General features: G+C 60.5%; 1 protein-coding gene across 1 annotated transcript in view; it reads left to right on the forward strand.

Moving 5' to 3' along the window:
- shank1 (SH3 and multiple ankyrin repeat domains 1) overlaps positions 1 to 15,989 on the forward strand; it is a 124,594-nt gene that overhangs the window by 93,735 nt on the left and 14,870 nt on the right. Inside the window, exons 22-25 of the mRNA XM_088923574.1 lie at positions 1,376 to 1,432; positions 2,073 to 2,197; positions 3,487 to 3,610; positions 5,033 to 8,675. Of these exons, the coding sequence (XP_088779700.1) occupies positions 1,376 to 1,432; positions 2,073 to 2,197; positions 3,487 to 3,610; positions 5,033 to 8,675 (3,949 nt within the window). The remainder of the gene's footprint in view (positions 1 to 1,375; positions 1,433 to 2,072; positions 2,198 to 3,486; positions 3,611 to 5,032; positions 8,676 to 15,989) is intronic.

The raw sequence follows: 15,989 nt of genomic DNA on the forward strand, positions 1-15,989 counted from the left end.
CCAGTAAGAGTCTGTACAGGTGTGTGTCTGTACAGTGTCTCCAGTAAGAGTCTGTACAGGTGTGTGTGTGTCTATACAGTGTCTCCAGTAAGAGTCTGTACAGGTGTGTGTGTCTATACAGTGTCTCCAGTAAGAGTCTGTACAGGTGTGTGTCTATACAGTGTCTCCAGTAAGAGTCTGTACAGGTGTGTGTCTATACAGTGTCTCCAGTAAGAGTGTGTACAGGTGTGTGTCTGTACAGTGTCTCCACTGAGAGTCTGTACAGGTGTGTGTCTGTACAGTGTCTCCAGTAAGAGTCTGTACAGGTGTGTGTGTGTGTCTACACAGTGTCTCCAGTAAGAGTCTGTACAGGTGTGTGTCTGTACAGTGTCTCCACTGAGAGTCTGTACAGGTGTGTGTCTGTACAGTGTCTCCAGTAAGAGTCTGTACAGGTGTGTGTCTGTACAGTGTCTCCAGTAAGAGTCTGTACAGGTGTGTGTCTGTACAGTGTCTCCAGTAAGAGTCTGTACAGGTGTGTGTCTATACAGTGTCTCCAGTAAGAGTCTGTACAGGTGTGTGTCTGTACAGTGTCTCCAGTAAGAGTCTGTACAGGTGTGTGTCTGTACAGTGTCTCCAGTAAGAGTCTGTACAGGTGTGTGTGTCTATACAGTGTCTCCAGTAAGAGTCTGTACAGGTGTGTGTCTGTACAGTGTCTCCAGTGAGAGTCTGTACAGGTGTGTGTGTGTCTGTACAGTGTCTCCAGTAAGACCCTGTACAGGTGTGTGTGTCTATACAGTGTCTCCAGTAAGAGTGTGTACAGGTGTGTGTCTGTACAGTGTCTCCAGTAAGAGTCTGTACAGGTGTGTGTGTCTGTACAGTGTCTCCAGTAAGAGTCTGTACAGGTGTGTGTCTATACAGTGTCTCCAGTAAGAGTGTGTACAGGTGTGTGTCTGTACAGTGTCTCCAGTAAGAGTCTGTACAGGTGTGTGTCTGTACAGTGTCTCCAGTAAGAGTCTGTACAGGTGTGTGTCTGTACAGTGTCTCCAGTAAGAGTCTGTACAGGTGTGTGTCTATACAGTGTCTCCAGTAAGAGTCTGTACAGGTGTGTGTCTATACAGTGTCTCCAGTAAGAGTGTGTACAGGTGTGTGTCTATACAGTGTCTCCAGTAAGAGTCTGTACAGGTGTGTGTCTATACAGTGTCTCCAGTAAGAGTGTGTACAGGTGTGTGTCTGTACAGTGTCTCCAGTAAGAGTCTGTACAGGTGTGTGTCTGTACAGTGTCTCCAGTAAGAGTCTGTACAGGTGTGTCTATACAGTGTCTCCAACAGGAGTCTGTACAGTTATATATACTAGCATTATTGACTGTAGAGTGAATAAAGTATTTATTATTTTACAGAGTATGACTCTACTCAGGTGACAGAAAAGAAGAGGACAGTCTATCAGATGGCCTTGAGTAAGACCTAATATTTATATTACTCTGTCTCTCTCAGTGCAGTGTTAATGTACTGGAGTGTCCAGTCAGTGTGTCTGTATGAACCCCTCTCTCTCTCAGTGCAGTGTTAATGTACTGGAGTGTCCAGTCAGTGTGTCTGTATTAACCCCTCTCTCTCAGTGCAGTGTTAATGTACTGGAGTGTCCAGTCAGTGTGTGTGTATTAACCCCTCTCTCTCTCAGTGCAGTGTTAATGTACTGGAGTGTCCAGTCAGTGTGTGTGTATGAACCCCTCTCTCTCTCAGTGCAGTGTTAGTGTACTGGAGTGTCCAGTCAGTGTGTCTGTATTAACCCCTCTCTCTCAGTGCAGTGTTAATGTACTGGAGTGTCCAGTCAGTGTGTGTGTATGAACCCCTCTCTCTCTCAGTGCAGTGTTAGTGTACTGGAGTGTCCAGTCAGTGTGTCTGTATGAACCCCTCTCTCTCTCAGTGCAGTGTTAATGTACTGGAGTGTCCAGTCAGTGTGTGTATTAACCCCTCTCTCTCTCAGTGCAGTGTTAATGTACTGGAGTGTCCAGTCAGTGTGTCTGTATGAACCCCTCTCTCTCTCAGTGCAGTGTTAATGTCCTGCAGTGTATTAATACCTTTTTCTTTCTCTCTCAGACAAACTGGACGAGATCTTAGCTGCTGCGCAGCAAACAATCAGCACTAACGAGGGCCCGGGGTCAAGGGGTCACGGAGGAGGCAAACGAGATCGGACTCCGGGCCGGGGCTTTTACGCTAACGAGGTAACGAGGTACCGCTGACCTTCCTGCTGCGTTTCACACCATGGGCTGAATTTCAAACTGAACGAGATGAAACGATCAGGTCTTTCAGTTACTCGGTAATTTCACAGCGCCCTTCAGTGAACGTGCAGGGACTGCGAGGGTCCGACAGGTCCAGTTAGAAGAATTAACCGTGGAGCTGTTGATTAAATTATTGGACCAGGTCTGTGAGTCAGACCTCAGGTGTAACGCACCTGATACTGGAGACACCAGGCTGAGCAGGAGCTGAGTCTCACTCCCCAGGACAAGGCACAGCTGGGTGAGCTCCTCCAGTCAGGACAGGAGGCTCTTCTGTACGCCGAGGGTGGTGGAGGTGGGGAACAAGCTGCCCAGCCCTGTGGTTGAAGCCGATACCCTGGCTTTTCTCCAGACACAGCTGGGTGAGCTCCTCCAGTCAGGACAGGAGGCTCTTCTGTACACAGAGGGGGGTGGGGGTGGGGAACAAGCTGCCCAGCCCTGTGGTTGAAGCCGATACCCTGGCTTCTCTCCAGACACAGCTGGGTGAGCTCCTCCAGTCAGGACAGGAGGCGCTACTGTACACAGAGGGGGGTGGGGGTGGGGAACAAGCTGCCCAGCCCTGTGGTTGAAGCCGATACCCTGGTCCGAGCAGCCGGATTCACACAGGAGAGAGAGAGAGCGGACTGCTGGGATCAGTGTGGGAAGAGTGTCCGTGTGTCAGGAGCCGATCCGTGCAGGAGAGAAGCAGGGTGGGCTGGGGAGAGTTCCAGCTGGTCGACACAGCTCTGGACTCGCCGGAGAGAGAGAGGGAGAGACCCCCGAAGGTGGGCACTGCTCCGTGGCTTGGCAGCGGGGACGTCGCTCTGACCCTGATGACGGGATAAATCCCGGCTCCGTGGATTTCCGCGGGGGCACGTCCGGGCGGGGCAGGCAGGCAGAGGTCGTCTCGGGACCCCTGGGGTCCGGTGGGACCCCGTCACTACGAGTCGCACGCCAGCGACCCATTCCTGTCGGAGCCGCAGCCCGGTCAGTGGGCTCCCACGTCAGTTAATTAACCAGCTCATTAGAATTGATTGACTCCCTGTCCCATGATTCCTCAGGCTCGCTCTGCAGTCTTCCTGGGCTCGGAGGCGGCCAGCGATGGACCAGGGGCTCATTAACCCCCCCCCCCTCATTGTTTAATTAAGTGATGGGGAGCTGCTGGGAGGAGGTGTGTGTGCGGGGAGGGGGGGGGTGCGCTCGCGCGCGTGCACGTTTTTCTCATGGTGCGTCTCTTTTCCCCCGGTCCCTTGCAGCCCAGCTACGACCAGCCGGGGCTGGGGATGATGTCATCGGGGTCAGGGGTCAGCTACGAGCGCCCTTCCTTCCTGTCCGGCCACCCCCCTCAGCACGGTATGATGCTGCGCCAGAAGTCCATCGGTGAGGCTGTCTGTCTGTCTGCCTGCCTGTCTGTCTGCTTCTACGGCGTCTGTCTGCGCTGTGCGACGTCGAGTCTGTCCAGCTGCTCGGCACTGTCTGTCCAGGCTCGGTCCGTCCAACTGCTCTTTACCGTCTGTCCAGGCTCGGTCCATCCAGCTGCTCGGCACTGTCTGTCCAGGCTCGGTCTGTCCAGCTGCTCAGCACCGTCTGTCCAGGCTCGGTCTGTCCAGCTGCAGCCCGTCAGCTCGTAAAAGACCTGTCTATTTGTCTGTCCGTCCATCATTGTAACTGTCACTTTTAGTCAAAAAGTGTCCAAGACAGACAGACCGGACAGTGTCTGGAGACAGACAGCACTAGAGAGAGCTTCAGCAGACAGACAGGTAGACAGACAGACAGGACAGTATCTGGAGACAGACAGCACTAAAGACAGCTTCAGCAGACAGACAGGTATACAGACAGGACAGTTTAACCCCCTCTCTCTCTCAGTGCAGTGTTGATGTACTGGAGTGTCCAGTCAGTGTGTCTGTATTAACCCCTCTCTCTCTCAGTGCAGTGTTGATGTACTGGAGTGTCCAGTCAGTGTGTCTGTATTAACCCTTCTCTCTCTCAGTGCAGTGTTGATGTACTGGAGTGTCCAGTCAGTGTCTGTATTAACCCCTCTCTCTCTCAGTGCAGTGTTAATGTACTGGAGTGTCCAGTCAGTGTGTGTGTATTAACCCCTCTCTCTCTCAGTGCAGTGTTAATGTACTGGAGTGTCCAGTCAGTGTGTCTGTATTAACCCCTCTCTCTCTCAGTGCAGTGTTACTGTACTGGAGTGTCCAGTCAGTGTGTGTGTATTAACCCCTCTCTCTCTCAGTGCAGTGTTCATGTACTGGAGTGTCCAGTCAGTGTGTCTGTATTAACCCCTCTCTCTCTCAGTGCAGTGTTAATGTACTGGAGTGTCCAGTCAGTGTGTCTGTATTAACCCCTCTCTCTCAGTGCAGTGTTAATTTACTGGAGTGTCTAGTCAGTGTGTGTGTATTAACCCCTCTCTCTCTCAGTGCAGTATTAATGTACTGGAGTGTCCAGTCAGTGTGTGTGTATTAACCCCTCTCTCTCTCAGTGCAGTGTTAATGTACTGGAGTGTCCAGTCAGTGTGTGTGTATTAACCCCTCTCTCTCTCAGTGCAGTGTTAATGTACTGGAGTGTCCAGTCAGTGTGTGTGTATGAACCCCTCTCTCTCTCAGTGCAGTGTTAATGTACTGGAGTGTCCAGTCAGTGTGTCTGTATTAACCCCTCTCTCTCTCAGTGCAGTGTTAATGTACTGGAGTGTCCAGTCAGTGTGTGTGTATGAACCCCTCTCTCTCTCAGTGCAGTGTTCATGTACTGGAGTGTCCAGTCAGTGTGTGTGTATGAACCCCCTTCTCTCTGTCGCGCTCTCAGGTGTCCCAGAGGAAGAGAAACAGTACCTCCACCCTCCAGCCATGAAGTTCTCCCGCAGTCTGTCCGTCCCGGGACCCGAGGACATCCCCCCTCCGCCGACGACCGCCCCTCCGGAGCCCCCCTTCTCCTCCGGGCCCCCGACAGGCTGGGGGGGCGGCGGCGGCGGCGTGAAGGTCCAGCAGCAGCAGCCTCCCCTGTCCACCTCCTCGTCCTCCGCCCACTACCAGATCTACCCCCCCCAGGGGTACCACTACCCCGCGGGCCGGGCCGGCGAGCACCCGCCCGCCTCCGCCGCCGCCGCCCCCCCCTCCTCCTCCTCCTCCTCGCACGGCCACGCCCACGGCCACGCCCACGCCCCGCCCGCGGGCCGCCTGCCCCAGTCGGCCTCCTCCTCCTCCTCCTCCCGGGCGGGAGGGAAGGGGGGGGGCGGGGACTCGGCCGGCGGGGGCGGGGCCAAGCAGGCCGGCCTGAGGCGGGGCTACAGCCACGCCGGCGCCGCCCTGCTGGGCTCGGGCTCCGGCGGGTCGGGCTCCGGCCCTCAGCAGCAGCAGCAGCAGCAGCAGCAGCCCGTGTCCAGGCTGGACAGGACCGGCCCGGGAGCGCCGAAGCCCGGGGGCCTGGCGGGCCGGCGGACCAAGGGGCCGCTGGTCAAGCAGTCCAAGGTGGAGGAGTCCGGCAGGCATGGCCCGGCCCAGCCGGGCCCGGGGAAGGCCCCGCTGGAGAAGAGCTCCATCCCCATCCCCACCATCATCGTCAAGGCGCCGTCCACGAGCAGCAGCGGCCGCAGCAGCCAGGGCAGCAGCGTGGAGGCCGAGCCGCCGCCCGCCGCCGCCGCCGCCCCGGGCGGGACCAAGGGCGGGGCCTCCGCGGCCCGGCCCGCCCCCTCCGGCCCGCCCCCCTCTGCAGCCCCGCCCCCGCCCCCGCCGGCCCCGCCCCCCTCGCCCCTGCCGCCGCTGCGGGCCCAGGAGAGCCTGGACTTCACCAGCCAGTTCGGCGCCGCCATCGTGGGCGCGGCCCGCCGGGACCGCGAGCGCTTCCAGGAGGCCCGGCGCAAGTCCGCCTCCTTCTTCCTGTCCGCCGAGGAGGAGGCGGGCGGGGCCGGGGGCGGGGCCCGGCCGCCGGCCCACGCCCCCCCCCAGCCGGCCCAGGCGGGGGCCCCGCCCCCCCGGCTGCGCCCCTCGAAGTCCATCGACGAGGGCATGTTCTCGGGCGACACCTTCATCCACCACGCGCGCAGCATGCCGCCCGCCTTCGGGCTGCCCGAGTACTCCGCCCGCCGCGAGGCCGCGGCCGCCGCCGACTGCCAGCCGCGCTCGGTGCCCGCGGACTTCTACGGGTCCACCTTCATCCACCCGCTGACCGGCAAGGTGCTGGACCCGTCCTCGCCCCTGGGGCTGGCGCTGGCCGCCCGCGAGCGGGCCCTGAAGGACGACGGGCGGCTGCGCCGCGCCGGCGCCGAGCACCACCACTTCGGGCGCCAGTTCTCCGCCGCCGCCGCAGCCCCCCTGCCCCCGGCCCCGGGCCCCGGGCCCGCCTCCCTGCTGCCCCTCCCCTCCCTGCCCTCCTCCTCCTCCTCCTCCGCCTCCTCCTCCTCCTCCTGCCCCTCCTCCTCCTCCTACCTGGTGACCTCGTCCGCGCTGGCCGCCGCCACCACCCCCACGCCCGGCCGGCCGCCGTCGCCGAGGGTGTCCCGCGGCTGGGAGGACAGCGGGGAGCGGGAGCGGGAGGGAGGAGGAGGAGGAGGAGGAGGAGGGAGGGAAGGGCGTGAGCTGAGGGTGCGCTTCTCGGAGGACAAGACCGTGCACGCGCCCCACTACCAGGGCCAGGCCTACGCGCACCCGCTGCGGGACCGGGAGCCGGACCGGGAGAGGGAGCGGGAGCGGGAGCGCTACGTCCGGAAGCAGGAAGCGGCCGCGCCCCTCCACGCCCCGGCGCACCCCTCTGCCTCGCAGCCCCGGCGCCCCTCGTTCCTGCGCATGGAGAGCGACGCGGACGCCCCGCCGGCGCCCCGCCCGGCCCCCGCCCCCGCCCCCGCCCCCGCCGGGGGGCTGGGCCTGATGGTGCTGCCCCCGCCGGCGCCCTCGGTGGACGCGGAGGACGAGTTCGTGTTCGCCGACCCCCTGCCGCCGCCGCTGGAGTTCGCCAACAGCTTCGACCGCGGCCCGGGCCCCCCGCCGCCGCCGCCCCCGCCGCCCCCCCCGCCGCCGCCCTGCGCCCCGCCCCCCACGCCCCTGCCCTCCCCGCAGGCGGGCGACTCCACCGCCTCCAGCCTGACGTCCTACGACAGCGAGGTGGCCACCCTGACGCAGGCGGCCCTCTCGCCCTCCTCCTCCGCGCCCCACCCGCCGCCCCCCCCCCCCTCGCCCTCCACGTCCTCGCTGCAGCCCTCCTCCTCCTCCTCGGGGGCCCCCACCCGCCCCCCGGTGTCGCCCCCGCCGCCCGCCGCCCTCTACCAGCACCACCAGCACCAGCAGCACCAGCAGCACCAGCGCCCCTTCCCCCTCCCCCACCACCTCTACAACGACGCCCACGCCCTCCCTCCCCAGCATGCCCCTCTGCCCTCCTCGCCCAATGCCCCCGCCGCGCCCCTCCCGCTGCCCCTCTCCCAGCTGCCCCTCTCCCCCGCCGCCCCCCAGCCCGGGTTCCGGGGCCCGCCTGGCGCCGCCAACGCCACCCCGGGCGCCGCCGCCGCCGCCGCCGCCGCGGCAACCACCGCGAACCTGGGCGCCACGGCCATCACCACCACCACCACCACCGTCGTCACCCACACGGCCACGACGACGGCCGCCGCCGCCTCCTCCTCCTCTTCCTCCTCTGCGGGGATGCCCCCGGGCGCGGGGCCGGAGAGGAAGAAGCCGGGAGGCGGGGAGTCGCAGGAGACGGTGGTGGACTCGGGCATCGAGGAGCTGGACAGCCGCAGCGGCAGCGACCACCACCTGGACAGCATCCTGGGTCCGAGCCGGGGTGGGGACCTGCTGGACTCCTACATGGCCTACCTGGACGGCCAGTCCTTCGAGATGCCCAACGCCGCCGCCGCCGCCGCCGGGCCCCCCGCCTCGTACCCCAAAACCCTGCAGCAGCAGCAGCCGAGGTACGGCAGGGAGGGGCACCCCGTCTCCGGGGTCCACCGGCAAGCCAGCGCCGCCCTCCCCTCGCAGCCGGTGACGGGGGGCGCCCCCTCCTCCCCTTACCTGCCCCGCCGCCTGCCTCCCAGAGCCCGGGACGAGGAGGAGGAGGAGGAGGAAGACGACGAGGAGGAGGACGACGACGACGACGACGAGGAGGAGGAGGAGGAAGGGGAGGGCGGAGAAGTGAACGGCCGGGACTATCTGGGGGAGCGGGAGAGAGGGGGCCACCCCCCGGCGGGGTCCCTGGGGCGCCCCGCTTCTCTGTTCTATGCGGACCGGACCCGCACCCCGAGCCTGCAGAAGACGGGCTGGGGAGACGAGGGGATCGGCGCCGAAGAGGACGGAGGAGGAGGAGGAGGAGTGGGAGGGGCCTTTCTGAACGGCCGCAAGCAGCCGCCCTCGCCGCTGGCCAGCATGAAGGCCAGCATCATCAACGAGCTGAGCTCCAAGCTCCAGCAGATGAGTGGAAAGGGCGTGGAGGGCTGGGGTGGACAGCGGTCTCTGACCCGCCACAGGTACTGACCGCAGAGCGAGTGTGTGACTCTGATCTCTGACCCGCCACAGGTACTGACCGCAGACTGAGTGTGTGTGTGTGTGTGTGACTCTGATCTCTGACCTGCCACAGGTACTGACCGCAGAGCGAGTGTGTGTGTGTGTGACTCTGATCTCTGACCCGCCACAGGTACTGACCGCAGAGCGAGTGTGTGACTCTGATCTCTGAGCCGCCACAGGTACTGACCGCAGAGCGTGTGTGTGTGTGTGAATCTGATCTCTGACCCGCCACAGGTACTGACCGCAGAGCGAGTGTGTGTGTGTGTGAATCTGATCTCTGACCCGCCACAGGTACTGACCGCAGAGTGAGTGTGTGTGTGTGTGTGACTCTGATCTCTGACCCGCCACAGGTACTGACCGCAGAGCGTGTGTGTGACTCTGATCTCTGACCCGCCATAGGTACTGACCGCAGGGCGAGTGTGTGTGTGTGTGTGACTCTGATCTCTGACCCGCCACAGGTACTGACCGCAGAGCGAGTGTGTGACTCTGATCTCTGACCCGCCACAGGTACTGACCGCAGAGCGAGTGTGTGTGTGTGTGACTCTGATCTCTGACCCGCCATAGGTACTGACCGCAGAGCGACTGTGTGTGTGTGTGTGACTCTGATCTCTGACCCGCCACAGGTACTGACCGCAGAGCGAGTGTGTGACTCTGATCTCTGACCCGCCACAGGTACTGACCGCAGAGCGAGTGTGTGTGTGTGTGACTCTGATCTCTGACCCGCCACAGGTACTGACCGCAGGGCGAGTGTGTGACTCTGATCTCTGACCCGCCACAGGTACTGACCGCAGAGCGAGTGTGTGACTCTGATCTCTGACCCGCCACAGGTACTGACCGCAGAGCGAGTGTGTGTGTGTGTGTGACTCTGATCTCTGACCCGCCACAGGTACTGACCGCAGAGCGAGTGTGTGACTCTGATCTCTGACCCGCCACAGGTACTGACCGCAGAGCGAGTGTGTGTGTGTGTGTGTGACTCTGATCTCTGACCCGCCACAGGTACTGACCGCAGGGCAAGTGTGTGACTCTGATCTCTGACCCGCCACAGGTACTGACCGCAGAGCGAGTGTGTGACTCTGATCTCTGACCCGCCACAGGTACTGACCGCAGAGCGAGTGTGTGTGTGTGACTCTGATCTCTGACCCGCCACAGGTACTGACCGCAGAGCGACTGTGTGTGTGTGACTCTGATCTCTGACCCGCCACAGGTACTGACCGCAGAGCGAGTGTGTGTGTGTGTGTGTGTGACTCTGATCTCTGACCCGCCACAGGTACTGACCGCAGAGCGTGTGTGTGACTCTGATCTCTGACCCGCCACAGGTACTGACCGCAGAGCGAGTGTGTTTGTGTGTGTGTGTGTGACTCTGATCTCTGACCCGCCATAGGTACTGACCGCAGGGCGAGTGTGTGTGTGTGTGTGACTCTGATCTCTGACCCGCCACAGGTACTGACCGCAGAGCGAGTGTGTGACTCTGATCTCTGACCCGCCACAGGTACTGACCGCAGGGCGAGTGTGTGTGTGTGTGTGACTCTGATCTCTGACCCGCCACAGGTACTGACCGCAGAGCGAGTGTGTGTGTGTGTGTGTGTGTGACTCTGATCTCTGACCCGCCACAGGTACTGACCGCAGAGCGAGTGTGTGACTCTGATCTCTGACCCGCCACAGGTACTGACCGCAGAGCGAGTGTGTGACTCTGATCTCTGACCCGCCACAGGTACTGACCGCAGAGCGAGTGTGTGTGTGTGTGTGTGACTCTGATCTCTGACCCGCCACAGGTACTGACCGCAGGGCGAGTGTGTGACTCTGATCTCTGACCCGCCACAGGTACTGACCGCAGAGCGAGTGTGTGACTCTGATCTCTGACCCGCCACAGGTAATGACCGCAGAGCGAGTGTGTGTGTGTGTGACTCTGATCTCTGACCCGCCACAGGTACTGACCGCAGAGCGACTGTGTGTGTGTGACTCTGATCTCTGACCCGCCACAGGTACTGACCGCAGAGCGAGTGTGTGTGTGTGTGTGTGTGTGTGACTCTGATCTCTGACCCGCCACAGGTACTGACCGCAGAGCGTGTGTGTGACTCTGATCTCTGACCCGCCACAGGTACTGACCGCAGAGCGAGTGTGTGTGTGTGTGTGTGACTCTGATCTCTGACCCGCCATAGGTACTGACCGCAGGGCGAGTGTGTGTGTGTGTGTGACTCTGATCTCTGACCCGCCACAGGTACTGACCGCAGAGCGAGTGTGTGACTCTGATCTCTGACCCGCCACAGGTACTGACCGCAGGGCGAGTGTGTGTGTGTGTGTGACTCTGATCTCTGACCCGCCACAGGTACTGACCGCAGAGCGAGTGTGTGTGTGTGTGTGTGTGTGACTCTGATCTCTGACCCGCCACAGGTACTGACCGCAGAGCGAGTGTGTGACTCTGATCTCTGACCCGCCACAGGTACTGACCGCAGAGCGAGTGTGTGACTCTGATCTCTGACCCGCCACAGGTACTGACCGCAGAGCGAGTGTGTGTGTGTGTGTGACTCTGATCTCTGACCCGCCACAGGTACTGACCGCAGAGCGAGTGTGTGACTCTGATCTCTGACCCGCCACAGGTACTGACCGCAGAGCGAGTGTGTGTGTGTGTGTGTGTGACTCTGATCTCTGACCCGCCACAGGTACTGACCTCAGGGCGAGTGTGTGACTCTGATCTCTGACCCGCCACAGGTACTGACCGCAGAGCGAGTGTGTGACTCTGATCTCTGACCCGCCACAGGTACTGACCGCAGAGCGAGTGTGTGACTCTGATCTCTGACCCGCCACAGGTACTGACCGCAGAGCGAGTGTGTGTGTGTGTGACTCTGATCTCTGACCCGCCACAGGTACTGACCGCAGAGCGACTGTGTGTGTGTGTGACTCTGATCTCTGACCCGCCACAGGTACTGACCGCAGAGCGAGTGTGTGTGTGTGTGACTCTGATCTCTGACCCGCCACAGGTACTGACCGCAGAGCGAGTGTGTGACTCTGATCTCTGACCCGCCACAGGTACTGACCGCAGAGCGAGTGTGTGTGTGTGTGACTCTGATCTCTGACCCGCCACAGGTACTGACCGCAGAGCGAGTGTGTGACTCTGATCTCTGACCCGCCACAGGTACTGACCGCAGAGCGAGTGTGTGTGTGTGTGTGTGTGACTCTGATCTCTGACCCGCCACAGGTACTGACCGCAGGGCGAGTGTGTGACTCTGATCTCTGACCCGCCACAGGTACTGACCGCAGAGCGAGTGTGTGACTCTGATCTCTGACCCGCCACAGGTACTGACCGCAGAGCGAGTGTGTGACTCTGATCTCTGACCCGCCACAGGTACTGACCGCAGAGCGAGTGTGTGTGTGTGAGACTCTGATCTCTGACCCGCCACAGGTACTGACCGCAGAGCGAGTGTGTGTGTGTGTGTGTGTGACTCTGATCTCTGACCCGCCATAGGTACTGACCGCAGGGCGAGTGTGTGTGTGTGACTCTGATCTCTGACCCGCCACAGGTACTGACCGCAGAGCGAGTGTGTGACTCTGATCTCTGACCCGCCACAGGTACTGACCGCAGGGCGAGTGTGTGTGTGTGTGTGACTCTGATCTCTGACCCGCCACAGGTACTGACCGCAGAGCGAGTGTGTGTGTGTGTGTGTGTGTGACTCTGATCTCTGACCCGCCACAGGTACTGACCGCAGAGCGAGTGTGTGACTCTGATCTCTGACCCGCCACAGGTACTGACCGCAGAGCGAGTGTGTGACTCTGATCTCTGACCCGCCACAGGTACTGACCGCAGAGCGAGTGTGTGTGTGTGTGTGACTCTGATCTCTGACCCACCACAGGTACTGACCGCAGAGCGAGTGTGTGACTCTGATCTCTGACCCGCCACAGGTACTGACCACAGAGCGAGTGTGTGTGTGTGTGACTCTGATCTCTGACCCGCCACAGGTACTGACCGCAGGGCGAGTGTGTGACTCTGATCTCTGACCCGCCACAGGTACTGACCGCAGAGCGAGTGTGTGACTCTGATCTCTGACCCGCCACAGGTACTGACCGCAGGGCGAGTGTGTGACTCTGATCTCTGACCCGCCACAGGTACTGACCGCAGAGCGAGTGTGTGACTCTGATCTCTGACCCGCCACAGGTACTGACCGCAGAGCGAGTGTGTGACTCTGATCTCTGACCCGCCACAGGTACTGACCGCAGAGCGAGTGTGTGTGTGTGTGACTCTGATCTCTGACCCGCCACAGGTACTGACCGCAGAGCGACTGTGTGTGTGTGACTCTGATCTCTGACCCGCCACAGGTACTGACCGCAGAGCGAGTGTGTGTGTGTGTGTGTGACTCTGATCTCTGACCCGCCACAGGTACTGACCGCAGAGCGTGTGTGTGACTCTGATCTCTGACCCGCCACAGGTACTGACCGCAGAGCAACTGTGTGTGTGTGTGACTCTGATCTCTGACCCGCCACAGGTACTGACCGCAGGGCGAGTGTGTGTGTGTGTGTGACTCTGATCTCTGACCCGCCACAGGTACTGACCGCAGAGCGAGTGTGTGACTCTGATCTCTGACCCGCCACAGGTACTGACCGCAGAGCGAGTGTGTGTGTGTGTGACTCTGATCTCTGACCCGCCACAGGTACTGACCGCAGAGCGAGTGTGTGTGTGTGTGTGTGACTCTGATCTCTGACCCGCCACAGGTACTGACCGCAGAGTGAGTGTGTGTGTGTGTGACTCTGATCTCTGACCCGCCACAGGTACTGACCGCAGAGCGAGTGTGTGTGTGTGACTCTGATCTCTGACCCGCCACAGGTACTGACCGCAGAGCGACTGTGTGTGTGTGTGACTCTGATCTCTGACCCGCCACAGGTACTGACCGCAGAGCGACTGTGTGTGTGTGTGTGTGTGTGACTCTGATCTCTGACCCGCCACAGGTACTGACCGCAGAGCGAGTGTGTGACTCTGATCTCTGACCCGCCACAGGTACTGACCGCAGGGCGAGTGTGTGTGTGTGTGTGACTCTGATCTCTGACCCGCCACAGGTACTGACCGCAGAGCGAGTGTGTGTGTGTGTGTGTGTGTGACTCTGATCTCTGACCCGCCACAGGTACTGACCGCAGAGCGAGTGTGTGACTCTGATCTCTGACCCGCCACAGGTACTGACCGCAGAGCGAGTGTGTGACTCTGATCTCTGACCCGCCACAGGTACTGACCGCAGAGCGAGTGTGTGTGTGTGTGTGACTCTGATCTCTGACCCACCACAGGTACTGACCGCAGAGCGAGTGTGTGACTCTGATCTCTGACCCGCCACAGGTACTGACCACAGAGCGAGTGTGTGTGTGTGTGACTCTGATCTCTGACCCGCCACAGGTACTGACCGCAGGGCGAGTGTGTGACTCTGATCTCTGACCCGCCACAGGTACTGACCGCAGAGCGAGTGTGTGACTCTGATCTCTGACCCGCCACAGGTACTGACCGCAGAGCGAGTGTGTGACTCTGATCTCTGACCCGCCACAGGTACTGACCGCAGAGCGAGTGTGTGTGTGTGTGACTCTGATCTCTGACCCGCCACAGGTACTGACCGCAGAGCGACTGTGTGTGTGTGACTCTGATCTCTGACCCGCCACAGGTACTGACCGCAGAGCGAGTGTGTGTGTGTGTGTGTGACTCTGATCTCTGACCCGCCACAGGTACTGACCGCAGAGCGTGTGTGTGACTCTGATCTCTGACCCGCCACAGGTACTGACCGCAGAGCAACTGTGTGTGTGTGTGACTCTGATCTCTGACCCGCCACAGGTACTGACCGCAGGGCGAGTGTGTGTGTGTGTGTGACTCTGATCTCTGACCCGCCACAGGTACTGACCGCAGAGCGAGTGTGTGACTCTGATCTCTGACCCGCCACAGGTCCTGACCGCAGAGCGAGTGTGTGACTCTGATCTCTGACCCGCCACAGGTACTGACCGCAGAGCGAGTGTGTGTGTGTGACTCTGATCTCTGACCCGCCACAGGTACTGACCGCAGAGCGACTGTGTGTGTGTGACTCTGATCTCTGACCCGCCACAGGTACTGACCGCAGAGCGAGTGTGTGTGTGTGTGTGTGACTCTGATCTCTGACCCGCCACAGGTACTGACCGCAGAGCGTGTGTGTGACTCTGATCTCTGACCCGCCACAGGTACTGACCGCAGAGCGAGTGTGTGACTCTGATCTCTGACCCGCCACAGGTACTGACCGCAGAGCGAGTGTGTGTGTGTGTGTGTGTGTGTGTGACTCTGATCTCTGACCCGCCACAGGTACTGACCGCAGAGCGAGTGTGTGACTTTGATCTCTGACCCGCCACAGGTCCTGACCGCAGAGCGAGTGTGTGACTCTGATCTCTGACCCGCCACAGGTACTGACCGCAGAGCGAGTGTGTGACTCTGATCTCTGACCCGCCACAGACACTGACCGCAGAGCGAGTGTGTGACTCTGATCTCTGACCCGCCACAGGTACTGACCGCAGAGCGACTGTGTGTGTGTGTGTGTGTGTGTGTGTGTGTAACTCTGATCTCTGACCCGCCACAGATACTGACCGCAGAGCGAGTGTGTGTGTGACTCTGATCTCTGACCCGCTACAGGTACTGACCGCAGAGCGAGTGTGTGTGTGTGTGAGACTCTGATCTCTGACCCGCCACAGGTACTGACCGCAGAGCGAGTGTGTGTGTGTGTGACTCTGATCTCTGACCCGCCACAGGTACTGACCGCAGAGCGACTGTGCGTGTGTGTGACTCTGATCTCTGACCCGCCACAGGTACTGACCGCAGAGCGAGTGTGTGTGTGTGACTCTGATCTCTGACCCGCCACAGGTACTGACCGCAGAGCGAGTGTGTGACTCTGATCTCTGACCCGCCACAGGTACTGACCGCAGAGCGAGTGTGTGTGTGTGTGTGTGACTCTGATCTCTGACCCGCCACAGGTACTGACCGCAGAGTGAGTGTGTGTGTGTGACTCTGATCTCTGACCCGCCACAGGTACTGACCGCAGAGCGAGTGTGTGTGTGTGACTCTGATCTCTGACCCGCCACAGGTACTGACCGCAGAGCGAGTGTGTGTGTGTGTGTGTGACTCTGATCTCTGACCCGCCACAGGTACTGACCGCAGAGTGAGTGTGTGTGTGTGTGACTCTGATCTCTGACCCGCCACAGGTACTGACCGCAGAGCGAGTGTGTGTGTGTGTGACTCTGATCTCTGACCCGCCACAGGTACTGACCGCAGAGCGACTGTGTGTGTGTGTGTG

This window comes from Atractosteus spatula, chromosome 8 (assembly GCF_055471065.1).
Source record: "Atractosteus spatula isolate fAtrSpa1 chromosome 8, fAtrSpa1.hap1, whole genome shotgun sequence".
Classification (NCBI taxonomy): domain Eukaryota; kingdom Metazoa; phylum Chordata; class Actinopteri; order Semionotiformes; family Lepisosteidae; genus Atractosteus; species Atractosteus spatula.